The sequence below is a fragment of the Pelophylax lessonae genome, assembly GCF_965119305.1.
Source record: "Pelophylax lessonae genome assembly, chromosome: 5".
Classification (NCBI taxonomy): Eukaryota; Metazoa; Chordata; class Amphibia; order Anura; family Ranidae; genus Pelophylax; species Pelophylax lessonae.
The window spans coordinates 427,963,932-427,980,532 of record NC_138772.1 but is presented as its reverse complement, the minus strand read 5'-3'; the positions used below and the strand labels follow the sequence as shown (position 1 = coordinate 427,980,532).

General features: G+C 45.4%; 1 protein-coding gene across 1 annotated transcript; it reads left to right on the top strand.

Annotated features, from left to right (window-relative positions):
- The first annotated feature begins 1,217 nt into the window (after positions 1-1,217).
- On the top strand, positions 1,218-10,343 carry RPS20 (ribosomal protein S20). The gene is made up of 4 exons (XM_082259325.1): positions 1,218-1,365; positions 4,837-4,936; positions 5,317-5,390; positions 10,130-10,343. Exons 1-4 carry the CDS (start codon positions 1,363-1,365, stop codon positions 10,310-10,312), a joined length of 360 nt encoding a protein of 119 aa, XP_082115451.1. The 5' UTR covers positions 1,218-1,362; the 3' UTR covers positions 10,313-10,343.
- Positions 10,344-16,601: the final 6,258 nt, after the last annotated feature.

Sequence of the window (16,601 nt, the reverse complement as noted above, 5' to 3'; positions counted from 1 at the left end):
CCTGTCCAACGGTCCAGCGATGTGGCCGCCGGAAGCCTCGATCCTCTCCCTCGGCGCCGGCATCACTGCTGTGGGCACCCGGCTGTTACAGTTTGCGGCTTCACAGCCGGGTACCCACTGCGCATGCGCGAGTCGCGCTGCGCGCCGTGATTGGCCGGCAATCTTCTGGGACCTCTGACGTGTCCCAGAAGATTGCAGGGAGGGAGGGGGAGAGGAGAACTTCCGCTCAGGGCGCCGCGGCGCTCCGAGCGGAAGTGGGAGCGGGTACCTGTCAAAACTAGGTACCCGCTCCCCCCCCCAAAAAAATGACATGCCAAATGTGGCATGTCGGGGGGTCAGGACTCCCTAAAGCGGAAGTTCCACTTTTGGGTGGAACTCCGCTTTAAAAACGTCTGATGTGGCCTAATGCTGTATGCGGTGTTAAGCAGCCTTTAGCAGTGTCAGGCATTTTTACAGCTTAATGCTGTTGCTCCAGAACATGCTGGCCCTGTTTTTTTTGTTTTACAGCTTAAAAATGCTTATGCCACTTACAGCTCCTAAGGCTCCATTCACATATTAGCATTTCGGATCGCTGGCAGAATTGCTGCAACTTTGCTCGGGATCCCGAACCATCGCAAGTTGGGGGACGAGTGTGCGATTCCTGTGACTTACAATGGCACCCCAAACGGTAAAACCGCACAAACAGAATTCGCCGGACGCATGTCACCCAAAAGAAGTACAAGCATTTCTTGTACTCGACAGGCTTCCCACAATTCTGTTTGCGCAATTGTACTGTGATTCATCGGGTGACAAAATCCCGTCGTGTTTGGGGTGCCATTGCAAGTCACGGAATTACATGCGTGTCCTGCGACTTGCAATGGTTCAGGATCGTTGGCAGAATCGCAGCAATTCTGCTCGCAATCCGAAACGCCTATATGTGAATGGAGCCTAAAAGCCTGTGTGCGCGTGAGGCCATAGAATACCATGGAGTGGCGTTTTTAAGCTGCAAAAAAAACGCCTAAAAGCAGCTGTAAAGACGCCCTGTGCGCATGAGGCATTTTCCCATTGAGATTTCATGTGTTTTCCAAGTGTTCCGTTTTTTGTTTTTTTTTTGAGAAGTGTAGTTTGTAGTAAATCAGACACTGCAGTGTGGAAGTGTTACCCTCAATAATGATGGCGGCCGATGATTCTTCGTCGCATCTATAATGGCGTATTTCCCATAGACTGCCCGCCTCCTTTGTATAAATAGCAGGGCGGAGCCTGGCCTCGTTCTCTTTGAGTACAGCCAGAAGGGTGTACACACGCTTCGGACTGACTGCTCCTGGCTCACCGCTGTTCGCTCGGCAAGTCTCACGAATAAGTCGGCCAGGAAGGTGATCAGTCATGGTGAGTGTGGCGGCGACTCTCTCTGCTCCCGGCACTGTGTGTAAATTTTGGCGGGATGGGCCCATAGCCCTGCATAGTGCTCAGTGGGGAGCAGACCCCGTGTATCCGGACCGTTCAATCATTAGTGTGATGTGCGGAGATATGAGGGCCTACTGATAGTACAAGGCTGCTTTTATGTAATGGGTGCATAGAATAGACTGAGGTGCCATTCCCAGGGGCTTAGTGCAGTGTGTGATTCCCTGCATGGGGGTGTACAGGTGATCCTATGCCAGCTATCCTATTCATGTCAATGGGGCAGTCACTGGTCCCAGTTTGGCATGTCCTCGAATACTGACAGTGTGCTTGGGACTGTACAGAGATCAGCCTGGGAGCTGCTGCTGTCTTCCAATAGACATTGATGGGCCCTCCTGTACTTCCCTGTGCAGGTAACAGAACCCTTGCCTGTGTATATGCTGTAGTATGCCTGTGGATGAGGTTACAGCTTGGTGTTGACATGCTGTGCCCCTACAGCATGCTTGTAGGTGTGAATGAACTATAGTTGGGCTTTCATTGCTTAGATACAGACCTGTACATCCATGCAGGGGGCTGTTTGATGTGCTTGTAGAATGAAAAATGTCCATAGAGCCAGCCTGCCAAAATCAATGACTGAGATGGTGCAGCCGCACAGGGTCTAGGGGGTGCAGCCGCACAGGGTCTAGGGGGTGCAGCCGCACAGGGTCTAGGGGGTGCAGCCGCACAGGGTCTAGGGGGTGCAGCCGCACAGGGTCTAGGGGGGGCAGCCGCACAGGGTCTAGGGGGTGCAGCCGCACAGGGTCTAGGGGGTGCAGCCGCACAGGGTCTAGGGGGTGCAGCCGCACAGGGTCTAGGGGGTGCAGCCGCACAGGGTCTAGGGGGGGCAGCCGCACAGGGTCTAGGGGGGGCAGCCGCACAGGGTCTAGGGGGGGCAGCCGCACAGGGTCTAGGGGGGGCAGCCGCACAGGGTCTAGGGGGGGCAGCCGCACAGGGTCTAGGGGGGGCAGCCGCACAGGGTCTAGGGGGGGCAGCCGCACAGGGTCTAGGGGGGGCAGCCGCACAGGGTCTAGGGGGGGCAGCCGCACAGGGTCTAGGGGGGGCAGCCGCACAGGGTCTAGGGGGGGCAGCCGCACAGGGTCTAGGGGGGGCAGCCGCACAGGGTCTAGGGGGGGCAGCCGTACAGGGTCTAGGGGGGGCAGCCGTACAGGGTCTAGGGGGGGCAGCCGTACAGGGTCTAGGGGGGGCAGCCGTACAGGGTCTAGGGGGGGCAGCCGCACAGGGTCTAGGGGGGGCGAGCGGCACAGGGTCTAGGGGGGGCGAGCGGCACAGGGTCTAGGGGGGGCGAGCGGCACAGGGTCTAGGGGGGGCGAGCGGCACAGGGTCTAGGGGGGGCGAGCGGCACAGGGTCTAGGGGGGGCGAGCGGCACAGGGTCTAGGGGGGGCGAGCGGCACAGGGTCTAGGGGGGGCGAGCGGCACAGGGTCTAGGGGGGGCGAGCGGCACAGGGTCTAGGGGGGGCGAGCGGCACAGGGTCTAGGGGGGGCGAGCGGCACAGGGTCTAGGGGGGGCGAGCGGCACAGGGTCTAGGGGGGGCGAGCGGCACAGGGTCTCATGCACAACCCTGTACATAGGTAACTGTTTTCCAGATTGCATGTCTTGCCCTGTATAGATAACATTGGGATGTGTTGGAAGATCTATACTGTTGCTCCAGTCCGTCATTATTTGGCTGGCTGTATTGACTGTCATTCCTCATGCACATAAACACAGCTCCCCACACTGCCTAGCTATGGTAAACATTTCGATATGAGATGCTTGTCTAAGTTAAAGGTCTTGTCTGGGGATATGCAGAGTTTCATCATGGCGTGTATTCGAATCCGGTTGGCAATGAGGATGACATTTTTCAATGAATTACAGTGATTGATTTATACGCTATTCTGAGCTGACCTTGGAAATGTCATGATGGGGTAACCTGTAATTTGCTTAGTTTTGGATCACTTTAACAAGGGTTAATATCCATAGAATGTGTTGTATAGTAAATCTTACTATGATGGCACTTTAGTGTTTAATCTGTTTTCTAGTCTGCGCTGATCTGGCTGTATTGACAACTGTCATTCCCTATGCACATAAACACAGCTCTCCACACAAGTGCATAGCCCCATACATCTGTGTAAACAGACCTGAAGTGCAAATTTGTTTGTGGTTATGCTGCCGCTCTGGAAAGAAATCCAGGGTTGGCCACTTTGTAGAGGGAGTTGATGGACAATGAGTGGGTGACTTTGCCTGCTTTAACCCCCCCTTAAAGTGGGGTTGTGGGCTTTTTCCATATATAACATGTTATACTTGCCTGCCCTGTGAAGATGGTTTTGCAAAGGGCTGCCTGGGTTCCTCTTCTTGGGTCCATTGTTGCTGCTGTTGGTATTTGATCACCTCTGCAATCCCCCCCCCCCCCCCCCCCCCCCGCAATAAACAAAAAAGTGCAACCATTCTGAAAATAAACAATATTTTACTTTCTGCTATAAATTTCCAATAAGCATTTTAGGTCAATATGTATTCTGCTTCAATTTTTATTAAAATAAATCCCAATAAGTGCAGAAGTTATCGCGTTTACGATCTAGGAGAAAGATTTGTCATTTATTTTTACTAGTAATGGTGGCAATCAGCAATTTTTAACAGGATTACGGCAGACAGATCAGACACTTAACTGACACTTTTTTTGGGGGGGGGGACCAGTGACATGACTACAGTAATCTGTGCTAAAAATATGCACTGTTACTGTAATGACACTGGCAGGGAAGGAGTTAACACCTCTTCTATGCTGTTTTGGAGCAGTGGTTAACTGATGGTAAATAGGGGGCCATGACTGGCCCCTGATGGATCCATGGGACCAGGCTTAAGTCAGTATTTGATAGAAGACTGTCAGACTCACCTACTACAGGACAGGAGTTTCCAAACTATGGCCCTCCAGTTCAGGAACTACAATTCCAATCATGCCTGGTCATGTCTGTGAATATCAGTTTTGCAGTGCCTCATGGGATGTGTAGTTCTGCGACAGCTGGAGGGCCGTAGTTTGGAGATCCCTGCTATAGGAGAGTGCAGATATTCAAAGATGTGATTGGAGACTAATGAAACGCTGCAGGTGACAGACGGGGACATGCTCCTGTTTTAAATGCTCTTACTACTGGTGTCTGCAAAGGGCTGTAGGTTGGGCATCATGACTTTAAAGCGTTAGTTGTGATCTTGATATAAATGTAATCAGTATGGGAGCAGACCCTTTAAAATTGAAGGTTTGTAAGTTTGTTAGGCTTTTCCAAAAGTTTCCCAGGAAAATGGGAATGATGCAAGTGTAAGGCTTTGATGCAATAACTTTTGAAGTGCCCCTTGTGTGACCTAAAAGCCATTTATTGGTGTCTTTAACTGACGTGATTTGCAAGAATGGTACTTATGTGAACTTTTCCCACAGGCTTTTAAAGACACAGGCAAGGCACCTGTTGAACCAGAGGTGGCCATCCATCGCATCCGTATTACACTCACCAGCCGCAATGTGAAATCTCTGGAAAAGGGTATGTTTACATTTTACAGAAAAAAATAAGACACCTTAATGTGGTGTGGATATTTGTGTCCGATCACTATAAGCCCTGATGCCTAGCTATGGTAAACATTTCGATATGAGATGCTTGTCTAAATTAAAGGTCTTGTCTGGGGATATGCAGAGTTTCATCATGGCGTGTATTCTAATCCGGTTGGCAATGAGGATGACATTTTTCAATGAATTACAGTGATTGATTTATACGCTATTCTGAGCTGACCTTGGAAATGTCATGATGGGGTAACCTGTAATTTGCTTAGTTTTGTATCACTTTAACAAGGGTTAATATCCATAGAATGTATTGTATAGTAAATCTTACTATGATGGCACTTTAGTGTTTAATCTGTTTTCTAGTCTGCGCTGATCTGATCCGCGGAGCGAAGGAGAAGAATTTGAAGGTGAAGGGACCTGTGCGCATGCCCACCAAGGTAACTGGTATTCTATATATAGGGAATGTATGGTGTGCAAAAGGATTTGCTTTAGAATTTTTATATTGCTGCCTCACTTTAGTGTGGAGTGAGAATCTAATTAGGATGGACTGAAATATGTTAGAAGTTTGAATTCTAGCGTTCATCTGTAAAACAAGTAGGCTTTAACAAAATTGCCACCAGGTGTGGGATACAAGTCTCCTGCCTAAAAATGTGACTTGCCTGCCATCAAATGTTTGCATAGTGCAGTCTGGCATCTTAGAAGTACTGGGAATGGAACTGGGTTTTGCGCTAATGTAACTTGTGCATGAATGGTAGTCTCATCAGTGTCTGACAAGGCAACACAAGATGGGGGGGACCAGAAAGAGGAAAGATGACACAACACTGGTGGGGGATAGTGGATGCAGGTAGCTTGAATAATCATTCAGCGCTGCATGGACTGATCTATTTGCTCCTGCTTGTCAACATAAAGCCCCATAGCACTGAGTGATTTACTGTTCTGAACAGGAATGTTGGGGCTGCGGACAAGCCATACAGTACTGCTTGTACACAGCTAGGGCAGTGTATTAACCAGCAGTTGTGATTGAATGGTGTCAGTTGTCAGAGTAGGCACTGTTGATCAGTGCTGTTGCTCACAATTAGTTTTGTGAGGTTGGCTATTGAGATAGACTGACCATGCTACATGGCAATGGCGGAAGCAGAACTGATTTGACTAGCCAAGTGCACTGTCTCCAGGAGGAAGGCCTAAATTTAGCTAAAATCAAACCTAATTAGCATAAGGGACTTGGTATTATGTGATCCATATGCTGACTTTTAGGAAAATCTTAACCTCTTTCCTACCCCTCTGTATTGGAAGATTTTGGCATCCATTTTAATACAACTAAAGGACTGTCGGCAGCTTTCAAGCTTTTCTAGTCGGATCCGCCATTCATGGAAGCTGTACTACAACTTGCCTTGCACTAAGCTGATAAAATACTGCATGCATACTTTTTGTGTATCATGCCTGTACACCCCACAACAGTGGTGTGGATTGGTAATAAGGCTTTTTCCCTTGTGGTAGGACTGATGGAAAAGCTGTGTAACGCAGTGGGATGCTGGGACAAAATGGATAGAGCTAAATCTTCAAATGCATTTGGTGTGGACCAGCCCGGATTTTGAATTTTCAGGAAGTGCAATATAAAGTCCATTTCAATATTTAAATGGCAATCTGCAAATAAACATACTAAATACAATACATATTAGTCCTGGTAAACAGGTTAGTTTTCAGTCAACTAGTATGGCCTGATCCTTGTTTAAATGGTAGAATAGTTGTGATGGAACCATCCACCAACCAGCTTGAGTGCTTCCGTCAGTATAAAGTTTGCTCCTGTCTTGACATTATAGCTGACCATCAGACTAGCAGACATTATCTTGAATGTGAACTGGAACTGCTTATTAAAAACTCGCACAATTAATTGAACACCAGGTCAAATGAGCCTGATCACATTACTGTATATCTCCTATAAACTTTAAGCTAATGAAGCAACTAGCCACCTAGGTGACTCAATTTCCCACCTAGACTGTCCGGCAACAAAGTACATTACATATTAGTGTAAACCAAGATGAACAAACAATAGGTAATGGGAATCCACACCTAGGCAATGCTTTAATCGGGAATCGCAGACTGTCAGACTCCTATATCCCTGAATACACAATGGGAGTGGGAGAGACCTACTTGATAAACAGACTATGGCAGGAGACCCCCAGCACCAGGTTGCCTTAGCTGATTATATTCGCATCTGCAGCTGAGTATGTCTAAACAGTCATTGCTGGTTTGGGCCTAGAGACTCCAAATGTTTATATGGGTCCTCCAGGTTCCCAGAGTCTGTTTTAGGGAGACATGGACTTGAATCAGAAATGAGCACTCCAAGGGTTTCCAAGGCACACTGAAAGTAGTGGTCTCTTAAAAGCCAGGACTCATAGACAAAGGGCCACCCTGTAGTCCCCTCCAAAAGCCCCTTTTTTGGTCAGTCAAGTCAAAGTTGAACTGATGCTTTACTGTATGAAACTGCAAGCAGACTTCTATATGCAGAAGTTTTCCAGTGTCTCCAATAAAATGGCTCTATCTGTTGCCTTGCTGGTTTCTCCAGCTTTATAAACTGAGCTGCGCATGCTCAACTTGCAGCACTGTGCCAGTCTCTAAATGCCTGGATCGCCTCCTGCCCATGCACAGTAGTGATGTCATCCCCCTCAAGACCAGCACTCAGAAGATGGCAATGTGGGTCCATTGGGCAGGTGAGTATTTTAAGCCTTTAGCTCCCACTTTAAGTTTAAGTATTACATTTTCATCCAAAAGCCAAGGCCATCCTAAGCGTGACTTTTTTTTTTTCTTCATGTGGCTTGATGCATGTTTAAAGTCGGCATGAGAGGACAGTCACCATAGCCTTTGTAAATAACAAGCAGGGAGAATGTTTTTTGCTTTTTCAGGGACTCATTAGATGGCTGACTGAGGAACTGGTGCATTTTGCTCAACTTAGTGTAACTTGCTGCCCCCTAAAATGTGAATATAGATATCCAGTGGGGCTAAAAATTCATGTTCAGATTCTAAGATCACTTTAGGAAGCTTAGCATAAGTTGGCTGTGCTACAATAAGGCTTTGGGTAAAAGCAGTTTGTCCACACTGATCTAAAATCTATTTTATACTAAACCACAATGGACTGCAAAAGCTTTTCTCATTTTAGAAGTCTTACCATTAGCAAGTCTCAATCCTCAGATCTTTGTATTTATGAATTTGGATTGCTTGGATTCTGTGAATGTCTGGGTTTAATGTATGAGGCTGTTGGGCTGGTAATGTAGTAGTCTGCTAATGAACTTGTATACACTTAAAGCAATAAAGCGATTGTAAAGGCTGTTAAAGTAACCTATATTAACATGTATTGCACCAAACGCCATCTTCTGTGGTACCCCACTGGCACTTTAGTCTCCTGTCTCCCCCTATAGAATGCTGCTTGCTCTTGGAGCACATGCGGACTTGCTCCTAAGCCAGGCTGTGCATCCATACAGTGGTGATCGGCCTGCTCCCTAACATGATTTGACTGACAGCAACAGGAGCCAATGGCTCCCATTTCTCAGTGGAGCTTATGAGGAGAAATGGAAAGGAACTGAAGCCAGGCACAGCACTGGATTGATACAGGACTTGTATTGGGGGGGGGGGGGCAAAAGGGGTGCTGCTATTAAAGTTTTTTTTAAACCTTAATGCAGAGAATGTGTTAAACTAAACTGAAAGGCTAAAAATTTTAGTTTTGGATAGGGTAGAGGGGGATTGGAACACCTATTGCGGTAGGTTTTTATTGCAATCTGTGCCCTCATTAGGGAGATTCATCTTTTTCCGGTTTACTGTTATTGAAAGTGAGCATACAAGAATCAGACATTTTGGGTTGTCTCCGGAAAAGTAAGTGGGAATCTTTTTGTAGATGTGAGTTTTGAGGTCTCTTTGACCCAAGATCTCACATTAAGAGGACCTGTCCTGCTTATTTCTATTACAAGGGATGTGATCAACCCTTAAAGAAAAAAACAATTTAAAGTGCCCTGTCCCTCCAAGCTTGCATGCTGAAGCAAACGAATACGCAAGTCGCGCCCACATATGTAAACAGTGTTCAAACCACACATGAGGTATTACTGCGATTGTTGGAGCAAGAATTTTAGCCCTAGACCACCTAACTCTAAATTTGTAACCTGTAGAAATTTTAAAAGCATCACCTATTGAGACTTTTTAAGTACCATTGTTGTCATTGCACGGGTGTGCGCTTTTTTTTTTTTTGAAGCATGACATGGGTATCAATTTACTCGGCATAACATTCTTTCACATTGCGAACTTGGGCTAACTTTACTGTTTAATTCAAGAGTGTATTTTTGCCCCAAAAAATTGTAAGACTGCTGTGCATATGGTGACATTAGTATCGCAACTATCTCCTTCTCTAGAGCAGGGGTCTTCAAACTATGGCTTTCCATTTCAGGAACTACAATTCCCATCATGCCTAGTCATGTATGTGAATGTCAGTTTTTACAATGCCTCATGGGATGTGTAGTTCCGCAACAGCTGGAGGGCTGCAGTTTGAGGATCCCTGCTATACGGTCTCTGCTAAATTAGTTTGGGGGTTCTAAGTTTTTTTTTTTTTTTTTTTTTTTCCTAGCAAAAAATACTGATTTTAACTTGTAAACGAGTGTTAGAAATAGGCCTGGTCCTTAGGTGGTTAAGGTAAAACCTTTTTTATCTTCCAAAATGTTTTGATATTGAGCAACTTGAAAAAAACTGTACAGGTATTTGTCTGTGGTTCACATCTATTTTACATAGAGACCATTGGTTTTTCATACCAAGTTGTGGGATATCCAAATTTTTAGTTGTCTTGGAAAATCTTCAGATGATAACTGAACTAAATTATTTTCGCATTAAGATTTTCTCTGGGTCAAAGTTAAGGGAAATCTCTCCCTGACGGGGCACAGCAACTTGAATGACAGGGTCTAATAACCTATCCCTACTTCATCCAAAGCTAAACTGTTTACATTATTGGCCCAAAATTACTGGGCTGTGTATTTGGGTATAAATATTCTGGAGTAGATTTTCACATGAAGTATATTTATTGAGAAGAGTCCAGTTGATGCCATGATTTGCAGAGAATCTTTATACAGCAATAAAATGAAACCTCAAGCTTATGGTGGATAATCTTCGTTTTAAAAGTGTACATTTTTGTTTTTTTTAGACTCTGCGCATTACTACAAGAAAAACCCCTTGTGGTGAGGGTTCCAAGACATGGGATAGATTCCAGATGAGGATCCACAAGCGCCTTATTGATCTACACAGTCCCTCTGAGATTGTGAAGCAGATTACTTCCATCAGCATCGAACCTGGTGTAGAAGTTGAAGTGACCATTGCTGATGCATAAATGCCACCTTTGAATAAAAGTGACCACCATATTCCAGTTTCTTGAGTTTGTGACATAGTAGTGTATAGTTGTGTATATGTAGTCTTGTGACCATTTCATTGTGCTACTTTATCTATGCCTTTTTTAGAGGTGTAAAAAATCAATAGGCTAATTTGCTTAGACTTGACCATTACTACAACAGTGACCTCTGCTGTATTTACCTTTTTACAGAGAGCTGGCCTCGCTACGTGGCTGGAAATGGTTTAGTGCTGGTTCACACTATTGTGATGCGACAACACTGCGAATATACTGCATGTTCCCCCATCGCATCTGCAGTTCACACTGCCATATGTGATATACTGGGGGTGTCTATTCAAAGTTAACGACACCCCTAGATCGTATCACAGTGCAATCTGACAGTTCGCACAGAAATCGGATTGCACTGGGGTGAACCACCATGCAATTTCTGCTGCGGACCAAAAAAAGGGTCCTGTGCATGTTCACTGCGATTCCAGTGCAAATTCAGCCATACAAACTGTATAGCTGAACATGCACAGACATCGCATGTGATTTTAGGAGCAGTATGCTCTGAATCGTATGCGATGTCTGATTGCAGTAATGTGAACCGGCACTTACACAGCATCCAGCTTTTCACCAAATATTTTAAACAGATTGGGAGGAGCTACAATCTGTCAGGCTTACTGTTGTGTTCATTACTGAATACAGAATTGAGATGAATTCTAATGCAATTTGATCAAACATCAGTGAACCTGTGAGATTTCCTTAAGTAGAGCATGTTATGGAGAAGAGCTAAGCTGAAAATATCTGCTGTCACAAACTTATTACAGAAGACATGACTAAAATGTACTTGGTGACTTCTGGTATGTAAACAGAGCTGCACATGTATAGCTGTTACCTCAATGGCACTGTCCCTGTATGCATAGGAGTGAGCCCTGGTTCACGCCAGTTCAAGTTGACAGGTAAAATTGCATAACCAGTCACACCCATTGCTAGAAATGGAACAGTTCAAATCGTTGACTTAGTGGAACTTTACACACACTAAAAAGTGCACCAAAGAAAAGTTCACTACATTAGTGAGTTGTCTTTAGGCTGATACGTCTTCAAAGCAAAGCTGAGGCATCTTCAAATATGTGCACAGCGAGTTTTTTTTTTTGGCATGTGCAGCCTGATGAGTTTTCAGCATGCAAGATTTGACAAATTTCTTAATTATGCCTGGATGTTAAACTGTCATCGCGATACAGCAGCTGTCATTTTCAGTGCGAACCCGGCAGTGTTCATCCTTGATCAGACCTATGTTGCTTCTTCCCCAACTTGCTCATTTACACACTGCCTGCCCAGTCTGCCCCCTTTCCTGCACACAGCTTGGTTCCTCTCCCTTCCAGCTGCTTGCCTGTTTCTCTCAACCTTATTTCCTGATGGCCTACTCAGTTCCTGATCGCAGCTGGTCACACTGACCCCCCCCCCCCCCCCAAAACAAATTACTTCAATGATGCACTAATCGGAGGGCAGGGTGATGGACTGATTTGTGCAAACACCTCGGACCTATCCCTTTACTTTTGTGTAAACACCTTGGACCTAGTCCTTTACTGAGGTCAGGACAAAAGGCTGAGGAAGGCAGGTTGGGGGAAGAGGAACAGCATACAAGGATGAGCACTGCCAGTATTGCACTAAAAATCACAGCTGCTGGTCACTTGCTGCAACAGGAGAGACGATTTAGAGTTGTGTATTGATGTGGCAGCCATGTGAATGGGACACTGTGGGGGCCAAGATTTAAATTCAAAAGTTTTGGTAGGCAAGCAGATTTCTCTACTGGAGGATTATTTTGCTGTCAAAGGCAGCTGCAAAAATGTTTGAATTTCAATTTTTATTGTTGGTGTGGTCTCCAATTTTTTTTTTTGGTACAATGGGGACTTTAGGTACATAAGCTTTAGCCAGAATATACGTTGATGGGTAAGCCAAGCAGAGAAGCAAACTTTAATCTTACAGCGAGTACAATAAGTACTCAACACTACCATTTTTCCCAGGTAAATTTATTTCTAAAGGTGCTATTGATATGAAATGTTCACCACATTTTAACAATCAGTCCAAACAAAAAAGTTCCGAAATTAAGTTGTGTAATAAAATGGAATGACATGGGGAAGAAGTATTTAACACATGAAAAAAGGTGTAAAGACACCAGCTGAAATCTCTCAGTGAAATGAGAACTATATACATAAAACTATTTTTAAAAATGGAAAACAGAAAATTGGCGTGTGTATGTATTCACCCCCTTTGTTATGAAACCCATAAGCTCTGGTGCAAACAATTACCTTCAGAAGTCACATAATAAGTGAAATGATGTCCACCTGTGTGCAATCTAAGTGTCACATGATCTGTCATTACATACATATACACACCTTTTTTGAAAGGCCCCAGAGGCTACAACACCTAAGCATGAGACACCACGAACCAAACACTGCCATGAAGACCAAGTAAGGGACAATGTTGGAACAAGTCCGGTTTAGGTTATAAAAATAAAAACTATCCAAATCTTTGCTGTTCTCCAGGAGCACCATCAAATCTATCATAACCAAATGGAAAGAACATGGCACAACAGCAAACCTGCCAAGAGATGGCCACCTACCAAAACTTCACGGACTGGGCAAGAAGGGCATTAATCAGAGGCAGCACAGAGACCTAAGGTAACCCTGGAGGAGCTGCAGAGTTCCACAGCAGACTGGAGTATCTACATAGGATGACAATAAGTCGGATGCTCCATAGAGCTGGGCTTTATGTCAGAGTGACCAGAAGAAAGCCATTACTTTCAGCAAAAAACAAATTGCATGTTTTGAGTTTGCGAAAAGGCATGCCGGAGACTCCCAAAATGTATGGAGGAAGGTGCTCTGCTCTGATGAAACTAAAATGGAACTTTTCGGCCATCAAAGAAAATGCTATGTCTGGCGCAAACCCAACACATCACCCGAAGAACACCATCCCCACAGTGAAACGTGGTGGCAGCATCATGGGCTGGAGAGAGTACTGGTACTAATGGCAGATCCACCACAGGCCTGGAAACCTTGCTACATATGAAGAAACGCTTTGGTGTGAATGGAGGAAAACTGTACTGATTAAATGAAAAATTGGATGTTATGTTCACGTATCATAAAAATGGTTTAGCCTGCACCTTCAGCTTTTGTTGTCCGAAAAGTCAGAAAGCACTATACTTATGTTTAGAAAATCGGCAGATCATTTGTCACATGAAATTCTACTTTTGATACTTCCGATCATGTGCTTGTTCTTTAACATCCCCCCCATTTGCAATCTTCACTTAAAATCTGATGCAACCAACTGGAAATTTAGCATTTGAAGGGGTTGTAGAGGTTCAGATTTTTTAAATAAAAATAACAAACATGTTATACTTACCTGCTCTATGCAAGGGTTTTGCACAGAGCAGCCCCGATCCTCCTCTTCTGGGGTGCCCTGCCTGCACTCTTCTCCTTCATCAGATGCCCCCACGAAGAGCCGCTTTCCATGGGGGCATCGGTGTGGGCGCTTCCAAGTCCCGCTGCTGCATCTATTGACACAGACAGCGGGACTAGACCCCTGCTCCCGTGTCCCTGGATTTGATTGACAGAAGCGGGAGCCAATGGCTCCTGATGCTATCAGTCTATCCAATGAGGACAGAGACAGCGGCTGGAGTCACGGGACTCGTGGACATCGCTGGAATGGATGGGCTTAGGTAAGAAAAAGGGGGGGGGGGGGGGCTCTGGGGGAAGCTGCAAAAAAGAAGGTTTTTAATGCATAAAATGCATTCGGGTGAAAAACCTTGAGACTTTACAATCCCTTTAATATCCAAATAAGATGGGCCATTGTTTTTAGTATTTACAAACCAGGGACAGATTTTTTTAAAACTAGAAAGACTTAACTGAGAAAAAACTTGGAGCTGTTTCCAGTAGCAAACAGGTCTCACCTTAAATTTAATAAACATTTAGGCCCCTTTCACACATCTGTTGACGGGTGAAAAACAGATATCAATGCATTCCTATGGAAAAATGGATGTCAATGGATGATCATTTATTTACATCCGTTTTCATCCGCTTCCCTCAACATCGTTTTTTTTTTTAACGGATAAAAGCCCTATTTTCGTTTGTTAAAAAAATGGATCGGATGAAAAACGGATGACAACATATAAAAAACTGATGACAATAAAACATGACCGAACTGATGAAATGAATGGTCCGTATGTGTGAAAGGGGCCTAAGGGTCCTTTCACAAGGGTGTTCTTCCTGGTGGACTCCACTTTGCTCAGCGGGGGATCAATCCGCTTATCCCCACTGAACAGGCAGATGACAGGTTCATCTCTGCTCACTGTGCTGAGACAGACCTGTCAGAGTCCCGCTCTCCTCTATGGGAGATCGGATGCAAATGGACCGCCTGTCCGTTTTCATCCGATCCTATTCGAGCCGATCCTCCAGACGGATGGAAAATAGGGTTACCATCCATCTGGATTTCACGGATCGGATCGGATAGAAGGGAGTGTCAGCAGACATGTCACCGCTGACATCCGCTGCATCCGATCAGGTCTGCCTTTAAAACTGACAGGTGGACCTGATCGGAAAGCCAGTGTGAAAGGGGCCTTACACTGGTTGGTTTCTATAGGCAACTCATTCACTTTTATTCTAAAAAGTTTTTTTTTTCATAGTTTTATTGCACAGGCTTGCCAATCAGGATTGGCTGTCAGTTTTTTAAGCAGACCTAATCGGAAGCTCCATGCAAATCAATGTGCATCCATTTACATTTGCCCACTTCTAAGTCTCTCCAGGTCTGGAAAAAAAAAACGAAAAGGACTGCATCCTTTGGCCTCATTTACACTGGGCTTTCAGCCCATGTGCATGGGATCCCAGTATGTTGGTATGGGCATTGAACAGCCTGTAAAATGTTTTGAGAAGACTGCTTGCCTTCCGGCCATTCATCCCAGTGTGTACACTGGTCTAAACGTATGTACAGCTTGGTGCCCTGTCCAGTTGCAGCAGCTGGTAGTGGGGCTGGATAATGCCTTCCGCCTGCCCCAAAATGCTGGGATCGCATGCACCAGGGCTAAATGCCCAATGTGCATAAGGCCTGTACCATTTTTCTGTATCTGAGCCCCGGTTCACACTTCTGCGTGTGCGGGGTTCGCATGTAATGTCGGAGCGCACTGCTCCGACATTACATGCGATCAGCTGTGCGGTGCGAGTTTAGCCATACAGTTTGTATGGCTAAATTCGCATCGCACCCGCAGCAAACACGCACAGGAGGCATTTTTGCTGCCGCATCAGGATCGGATCGCACAGCGGTTCACACTTGTGCGATCCGATCCTGTGCGAACTGCACGATCGCACTGCGATATGCGATCAAACTGGGGGTGTCATTAAGATTACATTGACACCCCCAGCGTATCGCATATGGCAGTGTGAACTGCCGGGGGTGCGTGTGCGATGCGGGAACAGGCTGCGAATTCGCAGCTTTCCCGCATCGCATAAATGTGAACCGAGCCTAAATGTGATGGAATACTGATAGCCAGATGTAAATGGATGCAACAGCCACCACCAGTCTGCAAACAATTGCTGTGAAAATGCAGACAAAAACGTGCAGCCATGTTAAAGACCCTTAAAAGCAATAGTATTGCCTGCTTTGTGATTTTTACCTACAGGTAAGCCTATAATAAGGCACCGTTTAGGTCGGGGATATTTAGAAAACAACAAGAGAAGGGCGCACCGACCTTGTGCATTACCACTTAAAAGTTTATTAAAATCAAAGAAGGGTAGCATCAATACAGTAAACCCCCCTCCATTGCGGGGGTTACGTTCCGGACCCAGCCACGAAAAAAAGGAAAATCCGCAAAATAGAAAAACCCTATTAAAATGCATTGTAGGCATGTTTTCTTTACTGTCACTGTACGTGTAAAAGCATTTTAACTGCTTGCCGACCGCCGCACGACTATTTACTGCGGCGGTCAGCCCCTCACAGGCAGAGCGATGTAGTAATACGTCTCTAGTCTACGAGGGTCTAGGGAGCGAGCGAGCGAGATTTTTACATTTTTTTGGGGGGAATTTCGTATAAAAAAATGTGAAAAATATTGTTATTTTTGAAAAATTGACGCTCTTTTTTTGTTTATAGCGCAAAAAGTAAAAATTGTACAGGTGATCAAATACCACCAAAAGAAAGCTCTGTTTGTAGGAAAAAAAGGACGTCAAATTAGTTTAGGTAAAGCGTCGCACAACGGCGCAATTGTCCGTTAAAGTCATGCAGTGCCGAATCGCAAAAAAAA

Coding starts and splice junctions, on each gene's coding strand:
- RPS20 (XM_082259325.1), top strand. Junction 4,937..5,316: donor TGTGAAATCTCTGGAAAAGG/GTATGTTTACAT, acceptor TCTGTTTTCTAG/TCTGCGCTGATCTGATCCGC. Junction 5,391..10,129: donor CTGTGCGCATGCCCACCAAG/GTAACTGGTATT, acceptor TGTTTTTTTTAG/ACTCTGCGCATTACTACAAG.